This window comes from Pagrus pagrus, assembly GCF_965226575.1.
Source record: "Pagrus pagrus genome assembly, chromosome: 2".
Taxonomy (NCBI): Eukaryota; Metazoa; Chordata; class Actinopteri; order Spariformes; family Sparidae; genus Pagrus; species Pagrus pagrus.
The window spans coordinates 17,342,927-17,363,350 of record NC_140186.1 but is presented as its reverse complement, the minus strand read 5'-3'; the positions used below and the strand labels follow the sequence as shown (position 1 = coordinate 17,363,350).

The 20,424-nt window shown below is 41.5% G+C and overlaps 1 protein-coding gene across 1 annotated transcript in view; it reads right to left on the bottom strand.

Moving 5' to 3' along the window:
* Positions 1–1,126: 1,126 nt before the first annotated feature.
* The window catches only part of LOC311249911 (multiple PDZ domain protein), a 41,805-nt gene continuing 22,507 nt past the window's right edge, over positions 1,127–20,424 (bottom strand). The window contains exons 22-44 of the mRNA XM_084341309.1: positions 19,066–19,269; positions 18,292–18,469; positions 17,474–17,584; positions 17,015–17,080; positions 16,514–16,585; positions 15,940–16,039; positions 14,073–14,281; positions 13,615–13,706; positions 13,380–13,509; positions 12,153–12,245; positions 10,929–11,003; positions 10,463–10,807; positions 10,097–10,180; positions 8,822–9,015; positions 6,823–6,970; positions 6,636–6,707; positions 6,293–6,389; positions 6,128–6,171; positions 5,745–5,867; positions 4,932–5,036; positions 4,505–4,608; positions 3,730–3,853; positions 1,127–3,183 (exon numbers count right to left, since the gene is read on the bottom strand). Coding sequence (XP_084197435.1) covers positions 3,037–3,183; positions 3,730–3,853; positions 4,505–4,608; positions 4,932–5,036; positions 5,745–5,867; positions 6,128–6,171; positions 6,293–6,389; positions 6,636–6,707; positions 6,823–6,970; positions 8,822–9,015; positions 10,097–10,180; positions 10,463–10,807; positions 10,929–11,003; positions 12,153–12,245; positions 13,380–13,509; positions 13,615–13,706; positions 14,073–14,281; positions 15,940–16,039; positions 16,514–16,585; positions 17,015–17,080; positions 17,474–17,584; positions 18,292–18,469; positions 19,066–19,269 — 2,917 coding nt within the window. The 3' untranslated portion in view covers positions 1,127–3,036. The remainder of the gene's footprint in view (positions 3,184–3,729; positions 3,854–4,504; positions 4,609–4,931; positions 5,037–5,744; positions 5,868–6,127; positions 6,172–6,292; positions 6,390–6,635; positions 6,708–6,822; positions 6,971–8,821; positions 9,016–10,096; positions 10,181–10,462; positions 10,808–10,928; positions 11,004–12,152; positions 12,246–13,379; positions 13,510–13,614; positions 13,707–14,072; positions 14,282–15,939; positions 16,040–16,513; positions 16,586–17,014; positions 17,081–17,473; positions 17,585–18,291; positions 18,470–19,065; positions 19,270–20,424) is intronic.

Here is a 20,424-nt window from a genome sequence, read left to right as displayed (position 1 = left end):
CTTAATGAAAGAGAAGAAAGGGAGATGTCAATGTATCTGGCCCCTGCTACTCCCACAAGAGCTGTATGGCAACCCATTGAAGTTCACATCATAAAAAATAGCATTAAAACAAGCAGCAGACATGAGAGTATAATTTTTCACCATTATGTTCTAGGAAACGCACAAAAAAAAGCATTTCAACATTTCCCCATCTTAAAACCCTCTCCATGCCAGCCTTTAGGAAAGGCAATCGTTCATCTGGAGAAGGATAAAGCAGCCTGCGATGGCGGGGTTTCAATAAAGCTTGCAATGTGAACAGATGGCTTTGATTAATGCGCAGGCTCCAGACAGGATCTCCCTAGATGCCTTCTATTTCCTAAATGAGACATTTGTGTGCAAATGTATTGTTTGTCAAGTTGTCACCAGTAACTCCAGTAATTAATGTGAAAGTTCGGTGCGTAAGCAAAAGAAGTGGCACAGGTTTACACTCCCTCAGCATTTTCTCTGACTCAGGTTGAACACGTCCGTCCTAACATTGGCCTAATTTCTTCAGCTTTCTCTATGATATTGTACTTCTCTAAATCCTCCTCTCCTGTTGTCACTGTAATCCCCACTTTGTGATTTAGTGCTGCCCTGTCATTCCATGATGTACTGTGCGACACACTCTTCATCCCGACACCTTCACTAAACTTGAGCGATCCTGATTATGTATTCATGTTTGACAAAGACAGAGAGACAAAGACCATAACCATGGCAATAAAACATCTCCAAGGCAAAATTCAGCTCACTGATTTGGAAATGGATGCTAAAATATGCAAAAGATGCTAAAAAAGAATTCTTGCATCTATCCCTTAAATATCTAACTGCAGGCACAGACGTCCTTGTTTAACAGTTCAGGAATCTCAGATTATCTCAGATACTTCTATCTGCATCTGTGGGCTTTGAAAGTCAAACAATGTGAGATCCACTGGCTTATCTGACTTAGTATTATTCCAGAGAGAGCATCACAAAGTATCAGATAACAGGAGAGACTTGTTATTGTCATCCCTCATTAAAATATGACCATATTTACGGTGACTGCTAGTTTCAGGGAAATGAGCAAAACAACCAAGTCCTGAGCAATAAAAAAAAGTTTTGTATACAAAACTCTAACAAATGAACATTTAATAAGATCACTTTCAGTACATTCAGTTATACAATGTTACATAATGCCAAACACACACACACACACACACACACATGTGCGTTGTGCGTGTGTATTATGGCTCTTATGACTGCTGACATAAATAAAATAAAATAAAATAAATAACTGTGAAGAAAACGTAAATATTACAGTGTACCTACATTCATATAAAACAGTTTTGAGAGGGTTTCTACATAAAGACTGCACATAACACGATAACAACACTTGACTGAAGTCCTAAAAAAAAAAAATCAAGATTATGAAAACCATAAATAAATAAATAAATAAATCTCACATAGCTGATATTTAACCTAACAGCTGCTTTTAACAGATGCAACAAAATGACTTTTTTTCTACCCTACCTGCTTAACATAAGGTGGTTATCATCGCTAATTATCAACATCATCGTGTCATGCAAAACACTGATCATCCAAGCAATCATGACACCCTGTTGACGAGCAGAATATGAGAATGGAGAATAAAAGTCTTTCAAAGCAAAATGTCCTAGAACCTTATTGCCATACAAAAGATTGGCAGAAGCACTTGGCATGTTATGTGTCTTAGGAGTTTATCACAGTAGTAAATGAACAGCAGTCTGGAGACAGTAGTAAATACATGTGACATCGTTTCTTGAGAGATGTTTCTGTTGCATTCATATGTTCGGTCGGCAGGTACAGAAGTTTGGGGATGCACGGGCAGTGACGTGTAATAATTCTTAATGTGTCAGAGTTTATGTTAAGGTCCAACATGACCATGCCATGACAATAAAGGCATTTTAATTGTTTGAAAAAGATAGTGCCTTGGAGTTTTCTTGTGATTTTAAATGTTTACATGTATCCCTATCCAAAGAACCCCTGTGAAAACTCAATCTGAGTCCCGGTAGAAGCCTTACATTTTTTGAACCATATAATAAATATGCTGAATGGGATAGCTAAGAGGCAATATATCATCATCAGATGGGACACTGCAGTATTGACTTATTATTATCAGCTTTGGTGCTATTATGCTTCCATTGTAATTCTAAAAAAAAATCCTGTTTGGTTAAATAGATAGATAGTCATGATTGGGATATGAAGATTCATATTAAATAATCCCATTAGGTCAAATAACACTTTCACAGGAATATGAGTTTATACTGGGTATGCTTTCAGAACCAACAGATCCACAGAGGATGCCATATCCACTGCCCTCCACTCAGTCTTCACACACCTGGAGAATAAGAACAGCTACAGCCGAATGCTGTTTGTTGATTTCAGCTCAGCATTCAATACAATCTCACCCGTGAGTGTTAATTTGGAAAACTGAACACTCTGGGCTTGAGTGCTACACTTGACAATTGAATATTGGCTTCCACACAAACAGACCCCAGACAGTTCAAAAGATCAACGCTTACAGGAGCATACGTTGCCATACCAGCAGACTACAGAGCAGCGTCTTTCCCCAGGCTCTGAGACTCCCCAGTTCATTGTTCCACACCCCTATTCACTCTAAAAATAGTTTTGCGTTAACGTCAATGTTTTTGGTTTTGTATTGTTTTTCTCCTATGTGGCACGAAGGAGTTTAAACTAAATTTCATTTTGCAGTCAGTTTTGTAAAATGACAAATAAATTAACCTTGATACCTTGAATACTGTGTGCATGTAAACATACCCAGGATGTGTTTGTAGTTAGAGGTAGCTTACCAAACTAAATGCAGATCAATTTACACCTCTACTCTCTCTACTCTTTATGACTATAAGAGAAACTGTCTCACTTTAACTGTCCACGTTTGCTTTCTCAGATTTGCACGAAGCACTTCTACAGGCAGCAGTTACGTTATTTTATAGGCTACTTTGTGAAGACATAACGACATAATGAGACACATTGAGCTGTGTTTCAGGAGAGTACAGTCAGGACTACAGTCCCCTTGGTCTTCTTCAGGAGGTCCACAGCTTCAGAGTGAGTCACGCCCTCTAGACAGTGTCCGTTCACAGCAATTATCTGATCTCCTCGCTTCAGCCTGCCGTCTTCTACGGCTGCCCCCTGCAGAGCACAAAGACTAGCTCATCAACATGTGCAGATCAGAGATCACAAGCTGTTTTCATCATTATCACAACATTGAGAGATGCAAAAGAAACAAAAACAATCCTGTAATAACCATAAAGGAAATGAAAGAAAGCAGGGAATGGTTGCGCTTGCAATTATTTTTGTTCTGTTTGGTCCTATCTTAAGATCACCAGTTAACACTGCTCTGTGGGTGGGTTTGGCATTTTCAAAGCAAGACATATGGACTTTTCATGAACTTTGGCGCTTTAGTTTGTACAGTAAATCAGCAAAATTGAAGTACAGTCTGATGTGTTGATCAATAATGGGCACCCATAATATTAAATTTTTTTATTATTACTCGATCACCAGCTGTTAAAAACCTAAAGCCTTTTTCAGTTTTTACTCGTGGCTTCCCACCTTTGCATTCTCTTTTCATATATTAAAACTCTGCCAGTTTTACTGAACCCCTTGCTGTGCTGAGATTAAATTTCTGAATCTCAGGATCGACTGGAAAAGACTTCTCCCTGGGGTGCATCCTCTCACCTTGTTGAAGACGGTTTTGATGTAAATCGGCAGGTCTCCATGAGGGCTGCCGAACCCTCCTACGATGCTGAAGCCCAGGCCTGTTGAGCCTCTCTCTAGGGTGATGGTCTTATACATGCGAGCGCTGTGGGAATAGAAGGCAAAACAACGTGTTGCTGGGCATGCTAGTGTGTAGTTTTGTGAGCAAGCGTAAAAAGAGGCATCTCATCTCACCAGGACAGACAAAAGGTGAGAAAAAGGAGATGAATTTCTAATGTGCTGCGTGGGTAAATGTGATGAATCCCAGAATATTGTATAGTTTTGTCCGAGGTGAAATGCAAAGTTTCTTAACCTTGGGGCTGGGTTGCCAGTTATTCATAGGGAGTTGCAGCAGATTTAAGACTGCTATGCGGCTGTCTCTTGAATAAAAAATAAGCTAGGGTTACAAATAATTACTTGTACTTAGGTAATGAAAGTACCTCTGTCACCAGATTCTGAAATTTTCAAGTCTCAAATGTGTTATTTAGTGACAAACTGCCAAGAAACCCAAAGTGTGATTTTTGCAATTAAATCAAGAAAGAAATTGGTCTTTTGTATTTTAGCTGAAAACAGCCTTAAAATTAAGCCGATAAAGCTCAATCGACTGATTGTCCCAGTTCTTCTCACACAGCGTCTGCACCTCCTCATTAATGTCAAGGGGGCCGGGGTCTGCCTTTGTCCTTATTCAGTGAATAAATCAGGAGGGTACCAAAGTAATCCTACGACAGCAGGAGACTGTCAGGAAACTGATTCTCACCGCTGGTTGTTATGAAAGCGGGGCAGGCTGCTGGGCTGGCATGACGACTGGGCATGGACATCATTGTGGTCCTTAGTGCTGACCCCAGCAGAACCTGCTACCACCTAGACACACACACACACACACACACACACACACACACAATAATTAAAACATAAATCATTTTGATGTTTTATTTTCATTACTACACACTATACACATGACAAGAACAACTTAAAAAACAGCGTCAAATCAGTTTTAGAAACACTGTTGTCTTAAAATTTATAAATAAAGTTTTCACTAAAGTACTAATGACCTAGAGGAAGCAGGGTACGGTGTGTAACTGCCTCTCTCTGAGAACACTGAAGTAAAACCTGCTGATGTCATGGCAGCTCAGTGCCTCACAGGCATTATAGATTAACTACTGCATGTCACACTGCGACATCACCTGCAGACTGATGGCTCCGGTGGCGTTCTTCAGCAAGAGTCCAGCTTGAACATGAGTCATTCCCTCCAAGGACACGTCATCGATGCTGAGGATCTGGTCTCCTGTCTGATTGTCACACACAAACAACAACTTTTGCTTTTATATTTGCAAGGACATTTTTATTGACTTCCTGAACATTAACTCCCTGGAGAAGTACCTCAGCATTAACTCACACTGTTACATAACTAACATTCTTTTCCTTTCTCAGATTTTACAAGGCCTTCATTTCTTTTTGTGTTTTGGGGCATTTAACTAGAACGGCACTCAGAAGATCCACGCACTACTCCCTGAGAAATAAACAAAACTGTCGGGAAAACAAGCGACTGAGAGAAAATTCCTGGATCTGTCCATTTACTTGGATCTGCACCACAAGTGAATGAGGTTTATTCTGAACTGAGACACATCGTCTATCAGAGTTTCATGGAAATCCATTGAGTAGTTTTTGTGTAATCCTGCAGACAGACCAACTAACCAATCAACAAATTAACAACCGGGCACAGGTTAAAACATAACCTCTTTGCAAATATGCTAATAAATATGTATCAGAGTGTGCAGCTTACACAGTCATAATTCAAATATTAACCCTAAAATGAGATCATTAGCATTACATTTAAATAAAAAGTGAACCATGGTGGGGACTAATTGTTTTCTAACCTAGACAGGAGGTTACAAACCATGTGATTATAATGACAGATTTGTCCCCACAATGTAATGAACACACATAATGAACACTATAAGCACACAAACAGGCATATATTCATCACCACTCCCCACCTGTAATTGCTGTGTTCTGGCAGCCAGTCCGTCGGCATCCATGGTAGCGATAAAAAGTGGTACGTTCCCATGAGGGCTGCCCACTCCTCCCGCTACAGTGATGCCCAGGGAGTCACGTGGACCCTTTGGTGATACCACACACACATTATAAGATAAGATATACTTTTACCAATAACGCAGTAATATTGTATGTAAGACAATGCCATTGAATCACAGGACACCAATACCTAATGTTATGTAAGCCTGGGGTCGCGCCAGGTAAGGAGTTTTTATATATATATATATATATACTAATTTGGACTTCATCATTAGAGGAAAAAGAGGAAAAGCAAATACTAACTTTCTCAATTTCTTTCTCATCATTTCAAAATGTAATGTGTTACCTTTTGTATTATTACTTTTCTGATACTTTTCTTGTCTTGAAATGCTGTGGGAGGAGAAAGAGATACATGTTTGCACAACCAGCCCAAAGAACAGCATTCCTCTCACTAAAAAAATGTTGAAGTGTCAACGATTAAAGCCTTACTAATAAGCACTCTTATACTCACAGGAGGAGGAGCGCCCTGTTTTGTTATCTGTCTCCCTCTGGTGGCCGAGGGATGCATCACTTGAGGGGGTAAGGGTGGAACAGTCGGAGTCTTCGCTCTGGATAAAACAAAACTTAAAGTACTCCTAAGTCCACAAAGTGCTATTGTTAAAAAAGTGCAAAAGTTTGATAGTTGAACTACAGGCTGTATTAAAATGAATAAGCTGATCTAAGAAAGTCTGGTCCCTCAATACAATAGAAAAAATAGATAATTTAAAGAAAAAACATTCTACATTTTTGTATTTCATATTTTCTTTGACGGGCTGTCATGGGTTGGACACAGACAGCCATGGGGAACAGTTTACCTGGCTCCGCTGTGAGTACTGCAGCCCGGCTTTAAAACGAGCCACCTCCAGGTGGACCGTGCCACTGCAACTCTGCGAGCAAAGCGACACATCTCACATAAGATGATAAATCCATAAAACAATGTAAAACCCTTTCCTGATTAGTTTAGCTTTAGACTTTGAATGTCTAAGTGTCAACGTGTCAGACCTGTAGAAGCTTCTGCGCGTGTTCCATTGTTGCTGCACGGACATCCTCCCCGTTGATTGACAGGATCTGGTCACCTAGCAACAAACTGCCATCTGAATCTGCTACGCCACCTCTGATGATATCTGACACAAAGATGCCCGTGTCATTACTGTCGGAGGAAAAACAGAGGTCAAAAACGGTGTCTGTTCCGCGCTTATAGGATGAATTATGCGAACCTGTAAGCCTGCTGTTTTGCATAGCGTCACACTTGATTGTGTAAATACATAAAGCTGCATGGAAATCTGCACCGAAACTCTAATAATAAATAATGTGTCCCGTGTCTTTGCTGCGGTGTGACCCTACGCCCTGGTTCTGTAACCTCTATGGTGATTATTGGATGCCGTAACGGTGTGTGATTTCATTATGTGTCTATCACACATTATTTTCATAATAATGATCGCTGTTGCTACAGAGTCCCTGACCTCTAACTTGGTGATGGCCTCACAGTTTCGAGAAGACTCCACTACCTTTACACTATTGTTGTTGCCAAAGACATCCCATCACTATAAACCCTTGACAAAAACCTTGGCAACACATACAGTAAATAATAAATAACTGGTTAAGATTAATTTCTCTCTCTGAACTAGGGCAGTTTATGACGAGCGAGAATAACCACATTACTTTTTTTTCAAAAAAAATTGAGAGAATGAAAGTGCCTCTGAAGTTTATAAAAGTTAATGATACCATCTGATACTAAAAAATTAATAAATTGCAAATATGATAGATTCTGGCATTTTTTTGAACTATTTTTGCCTCACCAAATGAAAGTTGGGCTTCAAAGTCTTTTTGATATTCTGAAATGAGGAACAGAAGTAAGTTTTATATGTGAAGCATGTCTAAATTCTGCCTGCAAATTTGGTTCAGGTCTGAAAAGACCATAGTGAACCTGTTTGGCGAGCTTTGGTTGGTTCAGAGGCTGCATCAACAGAGGTACATGAAAATAACATCGTGAGCCTCCTGATTAGCCTTAAACAAACTGACAGAAGGTTGGCAAGTGTTCTTTTTCTCTGAAACTATAAAAACATTCTGGCAACACTCGCACTCTGACAGGCAGATACAAGTGGATTCTGGGTTTCAGGTAAGAAATGGCCCATCTGTTTACTTAACCACTTGCTTTTATGGCCCACCGATTTCTCACCTGTTTCTCATCTTCGGTGCAAGAATTGAAATGGTAAATGGACTGCACTTAAATAGCGCTTTTCTACCTTAATGGACAAAGTGCTTTGCAATTGGCCACACACACACACACACACACACACACACACACACACTTTCTGTGTGAACCCACCCTGACGTGGCACATTGGTTTGTGGAAAATCATTGTAAGGCCTTGAATTCGACATTATGGCGATCTTGGTTTTTGGAGCCAGAAGTGACGACATTTGGATGAGATAGTGACGATGGGGAGGATACTGATTGGACCTGACAGAGAACCCTAGGATATGGCGTAGTAGAGACTTGTCAATTATAAGATAGCCACGCCCTTAACATACCCTGCTATTTTGTCCTTTTAACTATTAATGGGACCATTACTTATGAAATGAACATCATCCTGTGTTGAAGAAGTCTAAAAACTAGCAACTGAGACCCTAAACCCATTAGGAAACTCTTCACTGAGGTAAAAATACATACAATTGGACTTCTTTTTGCAACCAGTGGAATCTCCCCCTGCTGGCCTTTGGGAAAACATGCAGGTTTGAGACACTTTGGCTATTCACTTCAATTTTCCAACCTGGAAACTCCGTCCATATTTTATACAATCAATGGTTTGACTTCTGTTAAATTCAGAACAAAAGGCTGCTTGTTACCGTCATCATCAACCTCCTCCAGTGATTTGACTTTCAGTGAGTGCTTTCCAAATGTATATCCCATCTAGGATTTGAACTACAATGTCCCATGTTATTAAACCTACAGCACTGTAAGATATGCTGTCATATTTAAACCAACGTTATGAACGTACCTCTTCCCCACAGTGGTGAACCCCAGCCCCTCTCCAGGACGAGGCCTCATCTCCAGGCTGAAGACGTCCCACAGGTCCTCCTCCCTGTAGGCCTCCTGGTGCCTGAAGACACACAGGCAAACGCGCTGGGTGGTGAGCCGCAGCACACCAATGGCCTCATCGTGAGTGGCCTGCCGCAGGTCGATACCGTTTACCTGGGAGGAAGTAAGAAAGATGGAAGCAGGCCATAGTTGGATGAAGGGGGTTAGGAGAGACTGGAGCAAATGTATTTGTGTATCACAAACAACAGCTTCCAAGGAGTTATTTATCATGATTAATGGATACATTAGGGCCATGGCATCAATCTACAAGCATGGCATTGCTTTGAACTGCCAATGCTTTCTGCTGCTCTGTATGATTTGTACACTGCGCACGCTGCTGCATGCTGATTTTGGTGTTGTTTCCGCATCTTATTTTCTTGGGTTTGTACTTCTGAACCTGTCAATTTGTTGGTTTTGAATTACTTGACTGACTAACAGTGGCACATGTACAGCACTTTGTTCAAATATGAATCTCTTTTTGGGCTTGTTCCTTCTTGTCTGTTTACATATGCACATTTAAAAAAAACTAAATCAATATGAGCTGTTCTCTCACGATACTCTACAGATGTTGGTCCCTGGATTCAGAGCAGAATTACATTTCTTGAATGATGTACAGAATGGCCTGAAATTGTCAGGGCTGATTACAATGAGCCACTTTAAGTCAATTTCAAAGGATCGAGAAAACTGCACCCTGGGTCAGTGTGATTGCTCCTAAATTTCTCTGAAATCGCTTGAGAAAATTGCACCTGTTTGTGTATCATAATTGGATTTTTGTCCTTGACCTTGTCTTGCACATTAACTGGACATTGTGTTGTAGTGTGTTTGTGTTGTTAGTGTTTATTGTAGCCAAAATTACACTGACGTTTTGGCGTGGTCACTCTTGAAAAAAAAAAAACTTATCCCCATTAATATTTGATTTCCCTGCTGGTCAAAACTGGGCAATTAAATGACATTTGCAATATTTTAGAATTGGAGACACTTTACATTCACCGGACAGTAATCACATACAGATACAAGCAATGGCCAAACCCAACATTCATGTTCATGCAAAAATAGGTCTCTGTTGCTGGGGTGGGAAACAACATGAAAGCGTAATAGAGCAATGGCATCGGAGTTGCAATGTGATTTATGATATAACTACAGTGGAATGGCATGTTATTACAACAGCCTAAGTCATATTGATATATAATAATACCTCTAATATCTGGTCTCCCGCCTGCAGCCTTCCATCCCTCTGTGCTGCTCCTCCATCATTTACTTCATGGATTATTACTGCCCCCTGGTGGAAATATAAGAAATCACTCTTACTATTACAGAGTCAAATCCACTTGAATTGAATCAATATTCTACTACTTAGTATTTCAGACAATATCCACTGAAACATAAGAAGTTGTTTCCACAATACTGCATCACCACTCTCACTGTCAATGTCTGTGCAGAAGCATTACACAAACTCCTGCTGCCTAATTTGATGCTGCACATCTCGATTATTAAGAATGACTCAAAAACGATTAACAGCAAAATGAAACGCTGATGTCAAACATCAATTGGCTGCCCTCACCAGCAGAGTGTCGTATCCTCCCACGATGCTGAGGCCCAGGCCTAAATTCTCTTTACAGATCTCTATGGTCGACTCCCTGCCAGCCACAACTGGGCAGCTCAGGGGGTCAGAAGGTGTTGGGGCTGATCCTAGCAAATCAGATCGCCCCTTGGGACAGGTCTGCACAGTATCGATGGATGAAGAGGAGGAGGAGGCAGCAGGGAGTGTTAAGGAGGAAGCAGGAGAGAGAGAGGAGGGATGGGAAAGAGATGTTTGCAGAGGTAAAGAAGAAGAGGAGGAGAGACTCTTGGAGCGGCTGATAGAGAGCTTGACAGTGACCCGGTGTTTGAGAATCAAACTGGACACCTGAATAAAGAGAAGACAGGTGAGTCATAAATTATTGAATCAGCTTGACGCTTGACCTTGAATTGCATTCTGTGTGTGTGTGTGTGTGTGTGTGTGTGTGCGTGCGTGTGTGTGTTTCTACCTTGTCAACAGACAGTCCTGCCACAGGTTCATCACCCACTGTCATGATTCTGTCTCCAACCTTTATTCTGCCATCCTGCACACACACACAAACATGAATAAAAGATGGCACATGAGCAAAATGCATGACAACGTATGTAACAGAAGGATGGAGAGGAAATGAGATTAAAAATCAAACACACCCTCTGGACAAATATCTGAATAACTGCAGCCTGCGGCCCTACATGAAAGCTTATTAGTGCATGACGACATCAGTTTAAAACATGGAGACCGTCATCTCACAGTTAATCTGGTTTGAATTTTGCCAGAAATACCAAGAGACCAAAGCCGCTGCATCGCAGTTTACGGCTGCATATATAGTACAGCCTTTTTATTCTGATGGATTATTGATTCTCCAAATTACAGTCAAGCCGTTAAGGTTTGATAGATGCTAAAAACAGCTGAAATTACGTGCAGCCTGCGTGCTGAAATAAATCCAAAGCAACAATTAGGAGGACGTCCGCTGTGATGAAGGCTAAAGTCACTCAGATGATTCTTCTCGTAAGAAAAATACAAAACAAAATCAATATCCTGAGAATACGGAATAATAAAAAATCAATAGAAATAATAATGTTTGAGGTAAAAAAATGAGGCAAAGGTTATTTTGGAAATGTATTTTCTAATCTCTTGTGAGATAAGTAGAGAGAGGTTGGGATAAAATGCAGTGGTGAATTGTTTACTTGAGTATTTCTATTTTATTCTACTTGACTCTTTTTTACTCGTTACTGTGACAGATATAGTTTAGAGATGATTCATATGAAACATATGACCAGCTTATTAAAAAATTATGCATTTTTATGGATTTAACTAACCAACAATCAATACAGTGGTTTAAATTGGCTCCACTTTACCTGGTTATAACATTGAAAGCTGCTCAGACCTTAATGCGTCAGTAATAAAAAAAATAATCCAATAATATTATATTACAATCTGACAAGAGCCAATCCACTTCCTTCAAGTACATTTCAATACTTTAGTACTTTTAATAACGTTATAGCCCGACTTCTTCTTCATAATAAATGAAGAAATTGTGATTTATGCACATTACATAGGACAGAGAACAAATGGCAGCAAACTGGTTGAGATGCAGTAATAGGGCACGAGCTACATAAAGGATTCAAATTCCTATAAAGAAAACATTTTTGTGTCATTGACAAAGATGATGATGCTACTGATGATGTCACACCTTACTGGCAGTGCCGTGCTGGATCAGGGACCTGACCACCACTCCTTCCTTGGACTCCTCCTCCGCCAGGCAGAGGCCGAGACCTACGTGATCCTGCAGGGAGATTGGAAAACTAGAATTATCTCGCAGCTGTATGCCTCTACCAACCAATCAAATTGCAGTTTACGTCAATGTTTTTGATTTTAAAGGAACTTAATAAAATGTATTTAATATTGATAATGTTTATAGTATTTTTTTTCTAAGTGTATTTTTTGGGGGGGAAATGGAAGTAACAGTATGCCTGTATGATGATCCCAGTGATTAATTTCCAGTGAGAAACGTGCTGTCTTCATTTAGAGACTATTCTTACAGAGGGGTACAGAGGACTGACGGAGAGCTTTGTCACGATACCCCACATAATCACCAGAGGCTCAATATCGGCAAAACAAATGAGCTTGTGGTGAACTACCGGAGGAACAGGAGGCCCCCTGTCCTGGTTGACAAGTACCCTGTGGTCTAAATCAATTAAAAAAACAGACCAGACTCATGAAACTGAAGCCCTCTTGAGGACAGAGTTGACTGTACTTGGGACTTGTTCCTCACCCGAGTGGAGGCTCTAAGGATAGAGATGTGAAGCCCCTTGAGGCAAATTATTTTGCTTATTTTGCTACAAAGATATTAAAAAAATTGGTCCGACTTGACTTTGTTAAACTTTGTTATTCTTGTTCTGCTGTATGTCAATTACTTGGTAAGTTGGAGCCATGACAGTAGACGACATTCGAGTTAGAACGTTGAGGTGGATGCTTCACACACATCTTCAACCCAGCAGTGAAGAAAATCTTTACCACCGCTTCAAGGTTAGTGTCACTAATTCAGTACCCGACCAAATGTGCAATATAGTCACAATTTCCCCTTTTGTGTCTTTTACATCAAGAATTTTCATTCTTGAGTTATAGACATGCCATAGACATGTTTTGTGAGGTCACAGTGATCTTGACCTTTGGCCAGCAAATTGTAATCAGTTCGTCGTTGAGTCAAAATCTGAACTCCATCTTTGAACCAAGACTTAGTGAAGCTAATAGCAGGGTTCTACATCAGTCTGTATCTGCTGTCATCTTCTCTGGTGTCACCACCGTTTTTACTCCAATATGTGGTCTGCTACCACTCAACCGGTTGCTTTAGATGTTAGATATGTGCTGCTGGAAGTCTGACATTGGTTAATGCCAAGATTTACTGAAGCTGCTGCACCTGAGGCAGGATGATGTGCTGGGTGTCTCTGGATAATCCTCCAGGCTCTGCAGAGTCTGTCTGGGAGTCGACCGTGTCCTCACACTCTGTTCTGGATCCCTGTGCCATTTGACCCAGAGCCGCTTTATTCCTAATAAAACAAAACCAAATCTGGTATTATCCTGAAGCTGGTTATGAACACCTATAGTTTGGGAAAGATTTAAATGCCACCAGGAACGCACTCGGCATGTCCTACCTGATGAGAATGATCTTGACTTTGGACGGAGCGTTATTGATGATGGTGGAGGCATTTTGGTGGCTTCGACCGTACAAGATCTGACCGTTGATCTAGAAGAAAAATCACGTCATGTACTATCTCATCCCATCCATCTCCACATTAATCTGCCATCTTCTGTCATCTCCTACCTCCCCTCCCCCTCTCAGCCACTCCTCTGCCACCATTTTGCTCATCATCTTTATTACACGGTTGCTCATTGCAAGAATCCAGCCCAGACCCAGCCATCCTTCAATGGTAATTTGTGTGATAAATGTACTGTGCAGCTACTCGTCCATGCATCCTACCCACAACTCACTGCTCTCCTTTTGCTGCCCTCAATTTTGTCTCTCTCTCGGACTCTGACCCTTCTTGGCCCCTAAAAACCCTCCCATCTGTTGTGATTTTCCCTCACTGTCCCCATTCACTGACCCCCTTACCTCCAGTATCTCGTCTCCAACACATATCCTCCCGTCTAAAGCAGCAGGTCCTTCAGGGTCTATATCTGCCACGTAGACACTCATGCGGGCCCTGGAACCATCCTTGTTTCCAGCGAGGCTGATTCCTAGGCCCTGAGCTGCGGGGTCCTTCTCCAGCTCAAACATATGGAGCTTCCCGGACAAGCTGCCATATCGCTGAAGCATTTTCTCTAGGAGAGACAGAGTTAACAAACAGGAGGCTGTTAGGAGGAGGATATGATGGCTGAGTCAAAAAAAGTGCGGAAGGCTACATGTAATGACTGACACTTCATGTGGAGGGAAAGCATTACACCCTGGAGGAGCTTGTGTGAGTGTGTGTTGCTGCAATTTGTCTGGAAGGGATGATGTCAGTCACTGTAAGGGAAAGGTGAAGGATGTCTGTTTAATGAACATACAGTACACGCTTGTGTGAGTGCGTGCGCATGTACTGTATCACCAAAATAGATAAAGTATGTGTGTGAGTGTGGGTTTCTGAGTGCTTGGTGATTTATCTATGTGCACATGTCTATACCCAGACGTAGTCTTGTGCATATGCACTCAAAAATTTGCATGATTCAGATTTACATGTGTGTAAATAACTATGGTCACACAGACTTCCTCTTCTTCTTCTTCCTCTTCTTCTTCTTCAAGAGTTTCACACTATTTCACTGATCTGCAGGAGGTGATACCATGCCAACATAACAGCACGCCAACAAAGGCAGTGAAGAAAGAGCCTGCTAGCTAGCAAACGTGGATCTAAAAAATGCAGGTTTCAAACTTTTCATAGAAATCGGCTTTGAAAATGTTCTGTGAGGACAGAAATAAATCCAACACATTTGTTAGACCTCAAGGATTCAAATAGTGGATTTTGATGGGTATCGCTGAACGTAAACAGAAACTTTGTTTGTTTACAAGAAAACTCCAGAGGGCACTTTTAATACTGTATGTGCATTGAGGAAACCAAAGAATGGATACAGCTTGAATAAGAGTGCTTTGTTTTGTTTTTGTGCCAAAGAAGAAACTTCTCTCCCAGGAAGAACTCTGCGTGCCTGGCCAACTGGCTTCACATGAGAATGGCATGAAAATAACTTGCACATACGGAAGTACTCGAATGAAACGAGTATCAAGTACAGATAATGTACCTTTTAAGAGTGTGAGTAAGAAGTAAAATGAGGCAATATCTGTAACTGGGTGATGGAAATCCTCATGGGGTAGCTTACTGAAGTTTCTTCTTTAAAGTTCATCACAGACTTGTTCTGTTAATACTTCTCCTACTCGTACAAACATTCATGATCTGAAACTCAATTCTGAGACTGTTCTGTAAAGTTTTTTTGTTTTTTTTAATAGAGGGGACTAGAGGGATTATGAGACAAAATAAGGTCATATTTGAACTCTATACTGCATTAAGTGCAATGCTGTGTTTCATGATTATCTACAAGATGATTTTCAAGCATCCTCTGACTTAAAGAAGTTGTTTTGTTTTGTTTTTATGAGTCATATGTGTACGTAACGTACGTGTGTATGTGATTAATGTCCAGTCTGTAAAATAAAATGAAAAACATATTGATAAAACAAAGTTAACTTTCAGCTAACCCCACCCACGTGTGTTAAGCACCATCTACTCCCTTTAAGCCACACCCACTGTGCACCCAGGCACAGATAATGGTGTACCCTATTTTCAATAATGTGATATTTTGAAGAGTACATTATTCGAATGTGTGTGACACCTGTGACCACAATGTGACGCTGGCCACTTAACTAAAATTGCCAAACAGCTCCTGTTCTGTTCCTGAGGGCTTTGGAAGATCCCTCTGTGGGCCTCTGTGACGTCTTTATGATGCTGACTTACTCCTGCCGGTGTCGTCCTCGTCCTCAGCTGCCGCTGTGATTGGTGTTGTGGCCGTTGCGGGGCTCCTCCGATCCATCCTATCTGGTGTCGGGGAAGGTACCTTGGGAGAAGTTTTTACATTATTGAACAGGCAGAGTTGGAGATGCCTCAGGGGTCCTTCAGGCATGAGTTGGACTACCCCTGGGGCTTGTTCAGTGCGCTTGATGTAGCAGTGGGAAAAACTGACGAACAGGATGAATTAATGAACACAGCTTTAATGTCAGCTAAAAATAACATGAAAGATGACCAGAATCATGCATTATTTTGTAACCAACTTACAAGTGCATGGCAAAATAACTTCAAAAGACTGTACTGTCTATTTAGAGAGTTACGCATCTCCACCAAAGAGAAAAACAAAGGGTTTAAACAAACAAGGTAGCTGCAAGGGACTTTGAACTACAAGGGTTCTATCTACAAATATGCACGTTAATTATGTTTTTGGAAGTTGGCTTAACGCAAATGCTAATGCAAGGCTGCTTTTAAGATGCCGCAGAACCACGATAACACGCACACATGCACACAAAAATGTACCAACCTTAAAGGGGGTGGGAGTGAAGGGGTTTGTAGGGGAGAGACTAAGGAACAGACCACTGAGAGTCTCTGCTTCCTACGATCATGAGGGGAAACACAGATATAGTCCCGAACACATCACCATCAAAACAACAGTCTTCCCCTCAGAAAACCCTTAAGAGCTTTCTTTTTGGAATACCCTGTGGGTGTCCATGATTCATCTCTCTATATAAAATGCAGCGTATACGTAACATTCTCTATATGCTGCAGCCATACGCAGCCAAACATCAGTGACCGTGTGGGAACAGAAACTGAGAAAAATGATTTCACAGCCTGTCATCTGTTCTAAAGAATCTAAAGCAGCGGTCACGACCTCAAAAAATACAAACAAGTAGCTGCTGCTCTTTGACTTTGTAGTGCCGTATACAATATACGTTCAAGAGCACATCGTATACTATCATTATCTCCACTTGTATCTATTAAAACAGAAGTGCGAAGCTGCAAGTATCTGTTGGGGCAGCGTTACCTTGCTGCTGTGTGAGTTGGACAGCGGTGCTGGAGTTAGTCTCTCATGGTTGGGAAGTATAGGGGACTGTGGGCGAAACACAAGATGCAGAGTAGGCAGATGAATATCTGCGTATATGACTGCGAAATGCAGATACTTTAAATGGTGCATCCAATATGTTATGTTATGTGACACTAGATTTTCAGTCAGAGATACTTTTGCTCAATTTGCTTCGTGTCCGGAGGCCATTTTATCGTAATGCTACAAACTCCCACGCTCAGCATTGCTGAAACCTCTGATAGAGTTGTCCAGCAGCACTGCTGCTTCCCTTTGCATTAGTTCAGTACGGAGATTCAGTGGGAAAGAATCTGGAGCCTCAACAGATGATAATGCTGTAAATTAAATGCATGCATACCTGCATATACTTTGCAGTGCACAGTGGTAATATGCTATTTTTGGCTGTTTTCTGAGATGCGGTACCTGAGATCTCTGTTGTCCGGACTGGACCAGGAAGTCCACACAGTCTCCGGCCCTGCGGATGGCCTCCACCGCCTGCTCATGGCTGGCATCGCTGAGGTCCACACCACAGACCTTGGACAAGTCAACACACAGCAGGTAATGGACAAAAACATTTTTGTCCTCTGTTACATGTCATGATATAGCAAATAGGAGTGTGTAATGTTGTTAATGTCAGATATAAGAGTAAAACAAACTACTGTGTCCCTGGCAAACACTGTTGATGTTAACTGTCAAACATAATCCTACGCTACAAGTCGGATGATAGTTGATAATTTATACACCCCTGATGAAGTAAAGGAATCACAATGTGTGTCAATCACATAATATGCTCCTTAAAAGATTTCACACACTCTTTTGTGAGAGGGTTGGGAATACATTCATCTCTTTAAAAGGATCGCTTCCACTTTCAAAAAGAAATGTATTTCTGTGTGTGTTGCCTCACGAGAGCACTTGTATCCTGCCTTGTATGAGAAAAACTGAACTCTGAACCTTGGACCTTCAGTAGATAATCAGTAGGAGTGAATGAATAAAATTGTCATCTTTCAATACAACAGAGACCACAAACAATACCAGATTACTACACATGCCGCAAACACACACAATCCTGTTTTCACCACATTTTGGTCTCTGTGCCACTCGGAGACTCTCATACAGCACAGACACACAAACACACACACTCTTGTTTCCCGCAATCTCTAATAAGTGTGTTTCCTCCCTTGTCTGTGCAACACACACACACACACGCACACACTCAGGCACAAGTACACACACACACATACCTCTAGTATCCTGTCTCCGGTCCGGAGGGTGCCATTATGTGCTGCCGGGCTGTCGGGGCTGATGTGCTTGATGAAGACTCCCCTCATCATCTCTCCACTGCTCAGTCTCCGGCCCATGCCTCTGCCTCCCATTATGCTGATGCCCAGGGACTGGCCTGGTGCTCGGAACAGCCGCACGCTGGAGCACAAAGCAGGATACGAGGAACATTCACATACTGTAGAGCAGAAAATCCTCCGTACAGTACGGGTACAGTGATGATGAATGTACCTCTCCTGTATGCCTGATGAGGACCTACTCGGTTTGAAACATTACTGCATAAATGCTCAAGAAGGAGAATTAATCCAATGGGTGTGCTTTTTTTTCCCCCTTTCAGTCTCCCTCTATCCGTTGCTTAGGGCTGCGGATAGAGTTTCAGAGATTAAGTCAAAACAATAGAATATTATACCTGCCAGGCAGAGATGCACAAAAGCTGGTCTACGCATGCAGTGCAGCTTATGTGATTTATCCAGGCGGGGATACAGTCATAAATGCGATAAATACGGGTTGTGAAAGTAGTCGCTCTCTCCGGGCCTAAGAAATATGAGCGTGTTGAGTCTGCGCTGTGCTGCTCTACCCCTGCTGTGAACATAACCTGAGCACACGAGGATTCTGTTAAGCCGTCGCTGGCTGAGAGAGGATAAAGGGCATCATGGGCAGAAAAGGGAAAATCTGATCAAAATCTAATGACAGAAGAAAAGAAATGACATTGTTACCTACATCAGTGATCTACTAACCTTCTGGGTGGATCCCAAGTCACTGTAATGTGAGGATGAAATTCCTCTTCTGCATCCTCTTTGCCGTCCACCTTTATCTCCACCCCCGGCCTCGGTGCTTTCCCGTCAGCAGTGCTGCTCTCGTCCTTTTTCTCCTCCATAATCTGTCCATCTTCTTTTCCGTCCTCCTTCTTCTTGTGAGGTAGATATTTAGGCATCTGCCAACTGATGGTGAAAAAACACGCAAGTAGAAATAATTCTTCTATGAAAAAGCCGAAAAACTCCAGTGCCTGTGCTTAAAATGCCATTTTCCTCAACAGTTAACTCTCTGTACATCAATGTTTTTATTTCATTATCTTCAGAACAAATATGCAGTTCAGTTAATAACACCGTAACTGATCAAATAGTGTTTTTTTGTGTAGCTGCAACAATGTTGATTGATTAATGGTGGATTATCAAGCGAAGAATGCCAGACATTCTTTCATTCCTGTCTCTCAGATGTGAAGATTTGCTGCTTTTCTCTGTTTTGTGTCACTGAAAATTTGATGTCTTTTGTTTCAGACTGTTGGTTGGAGAAAAAAAAAAAAAGCACAAGACATCTGAAGACATCACTTTGAGCTCTGGAAAATTGTGACAAGCATTTTCCCCAATTTTCTGACGTTTTACAGTCTAACGAGCCAAGAAATAATCAGTTTATCAATCCTCAGTTCTCTGTTAAATAAACAGCATCCAACTGGATCACACTAGCAGAAGTGCTGTGGATAACAAGGTATCTTGGCGTGCTTTGTTACTTCTTCAAGTGCTGACACACTGTGACACATCACCGCTGGCGACCTATATTGGCGGGCCTTGAGAAGATACACTGCTTTAGGTGCAAATAGCCCTGAAAACACACATTTTCAGCCAGTGAGGTCGCAGTTAGTTGGTGTCTTTAATGTGTGTGTGTGTGTTAACACATATACAGTAGTTCTGTATATATATACAGTATGCACACTGTATATGTGTGTGTGTGTGTGTGTGTGGAAGAAAGAAGTAGAGAAGGACAGAATTTTTCATGAATATATTTAACGGTGGAGGGCTGTAATAAGCCCATGGAGGTGAGTGATAGTGGTGCTATCTACGCAGCAGGAGCCTATAGCCAGTTAAGTTACAGAAGAGGGCAGAACAAATGGTTCCACCAGGGCTGAAAGAGAGCGGCCAGGAGAGGGGGATAGGACCGAGGCAGGGAGGAGGGAGAAAATGAGGTAAAGAGGAAAAAGACCAGAGGACGATGACTGAGGGAGGGTGAGATGAGAGACGGATGTAGACACAAAGAGTCAAGAGAGAAGCAGCAGAGAGAGAGAGAGAGAGAGAGAGAGACAAAGACAATGTACTGAAAGA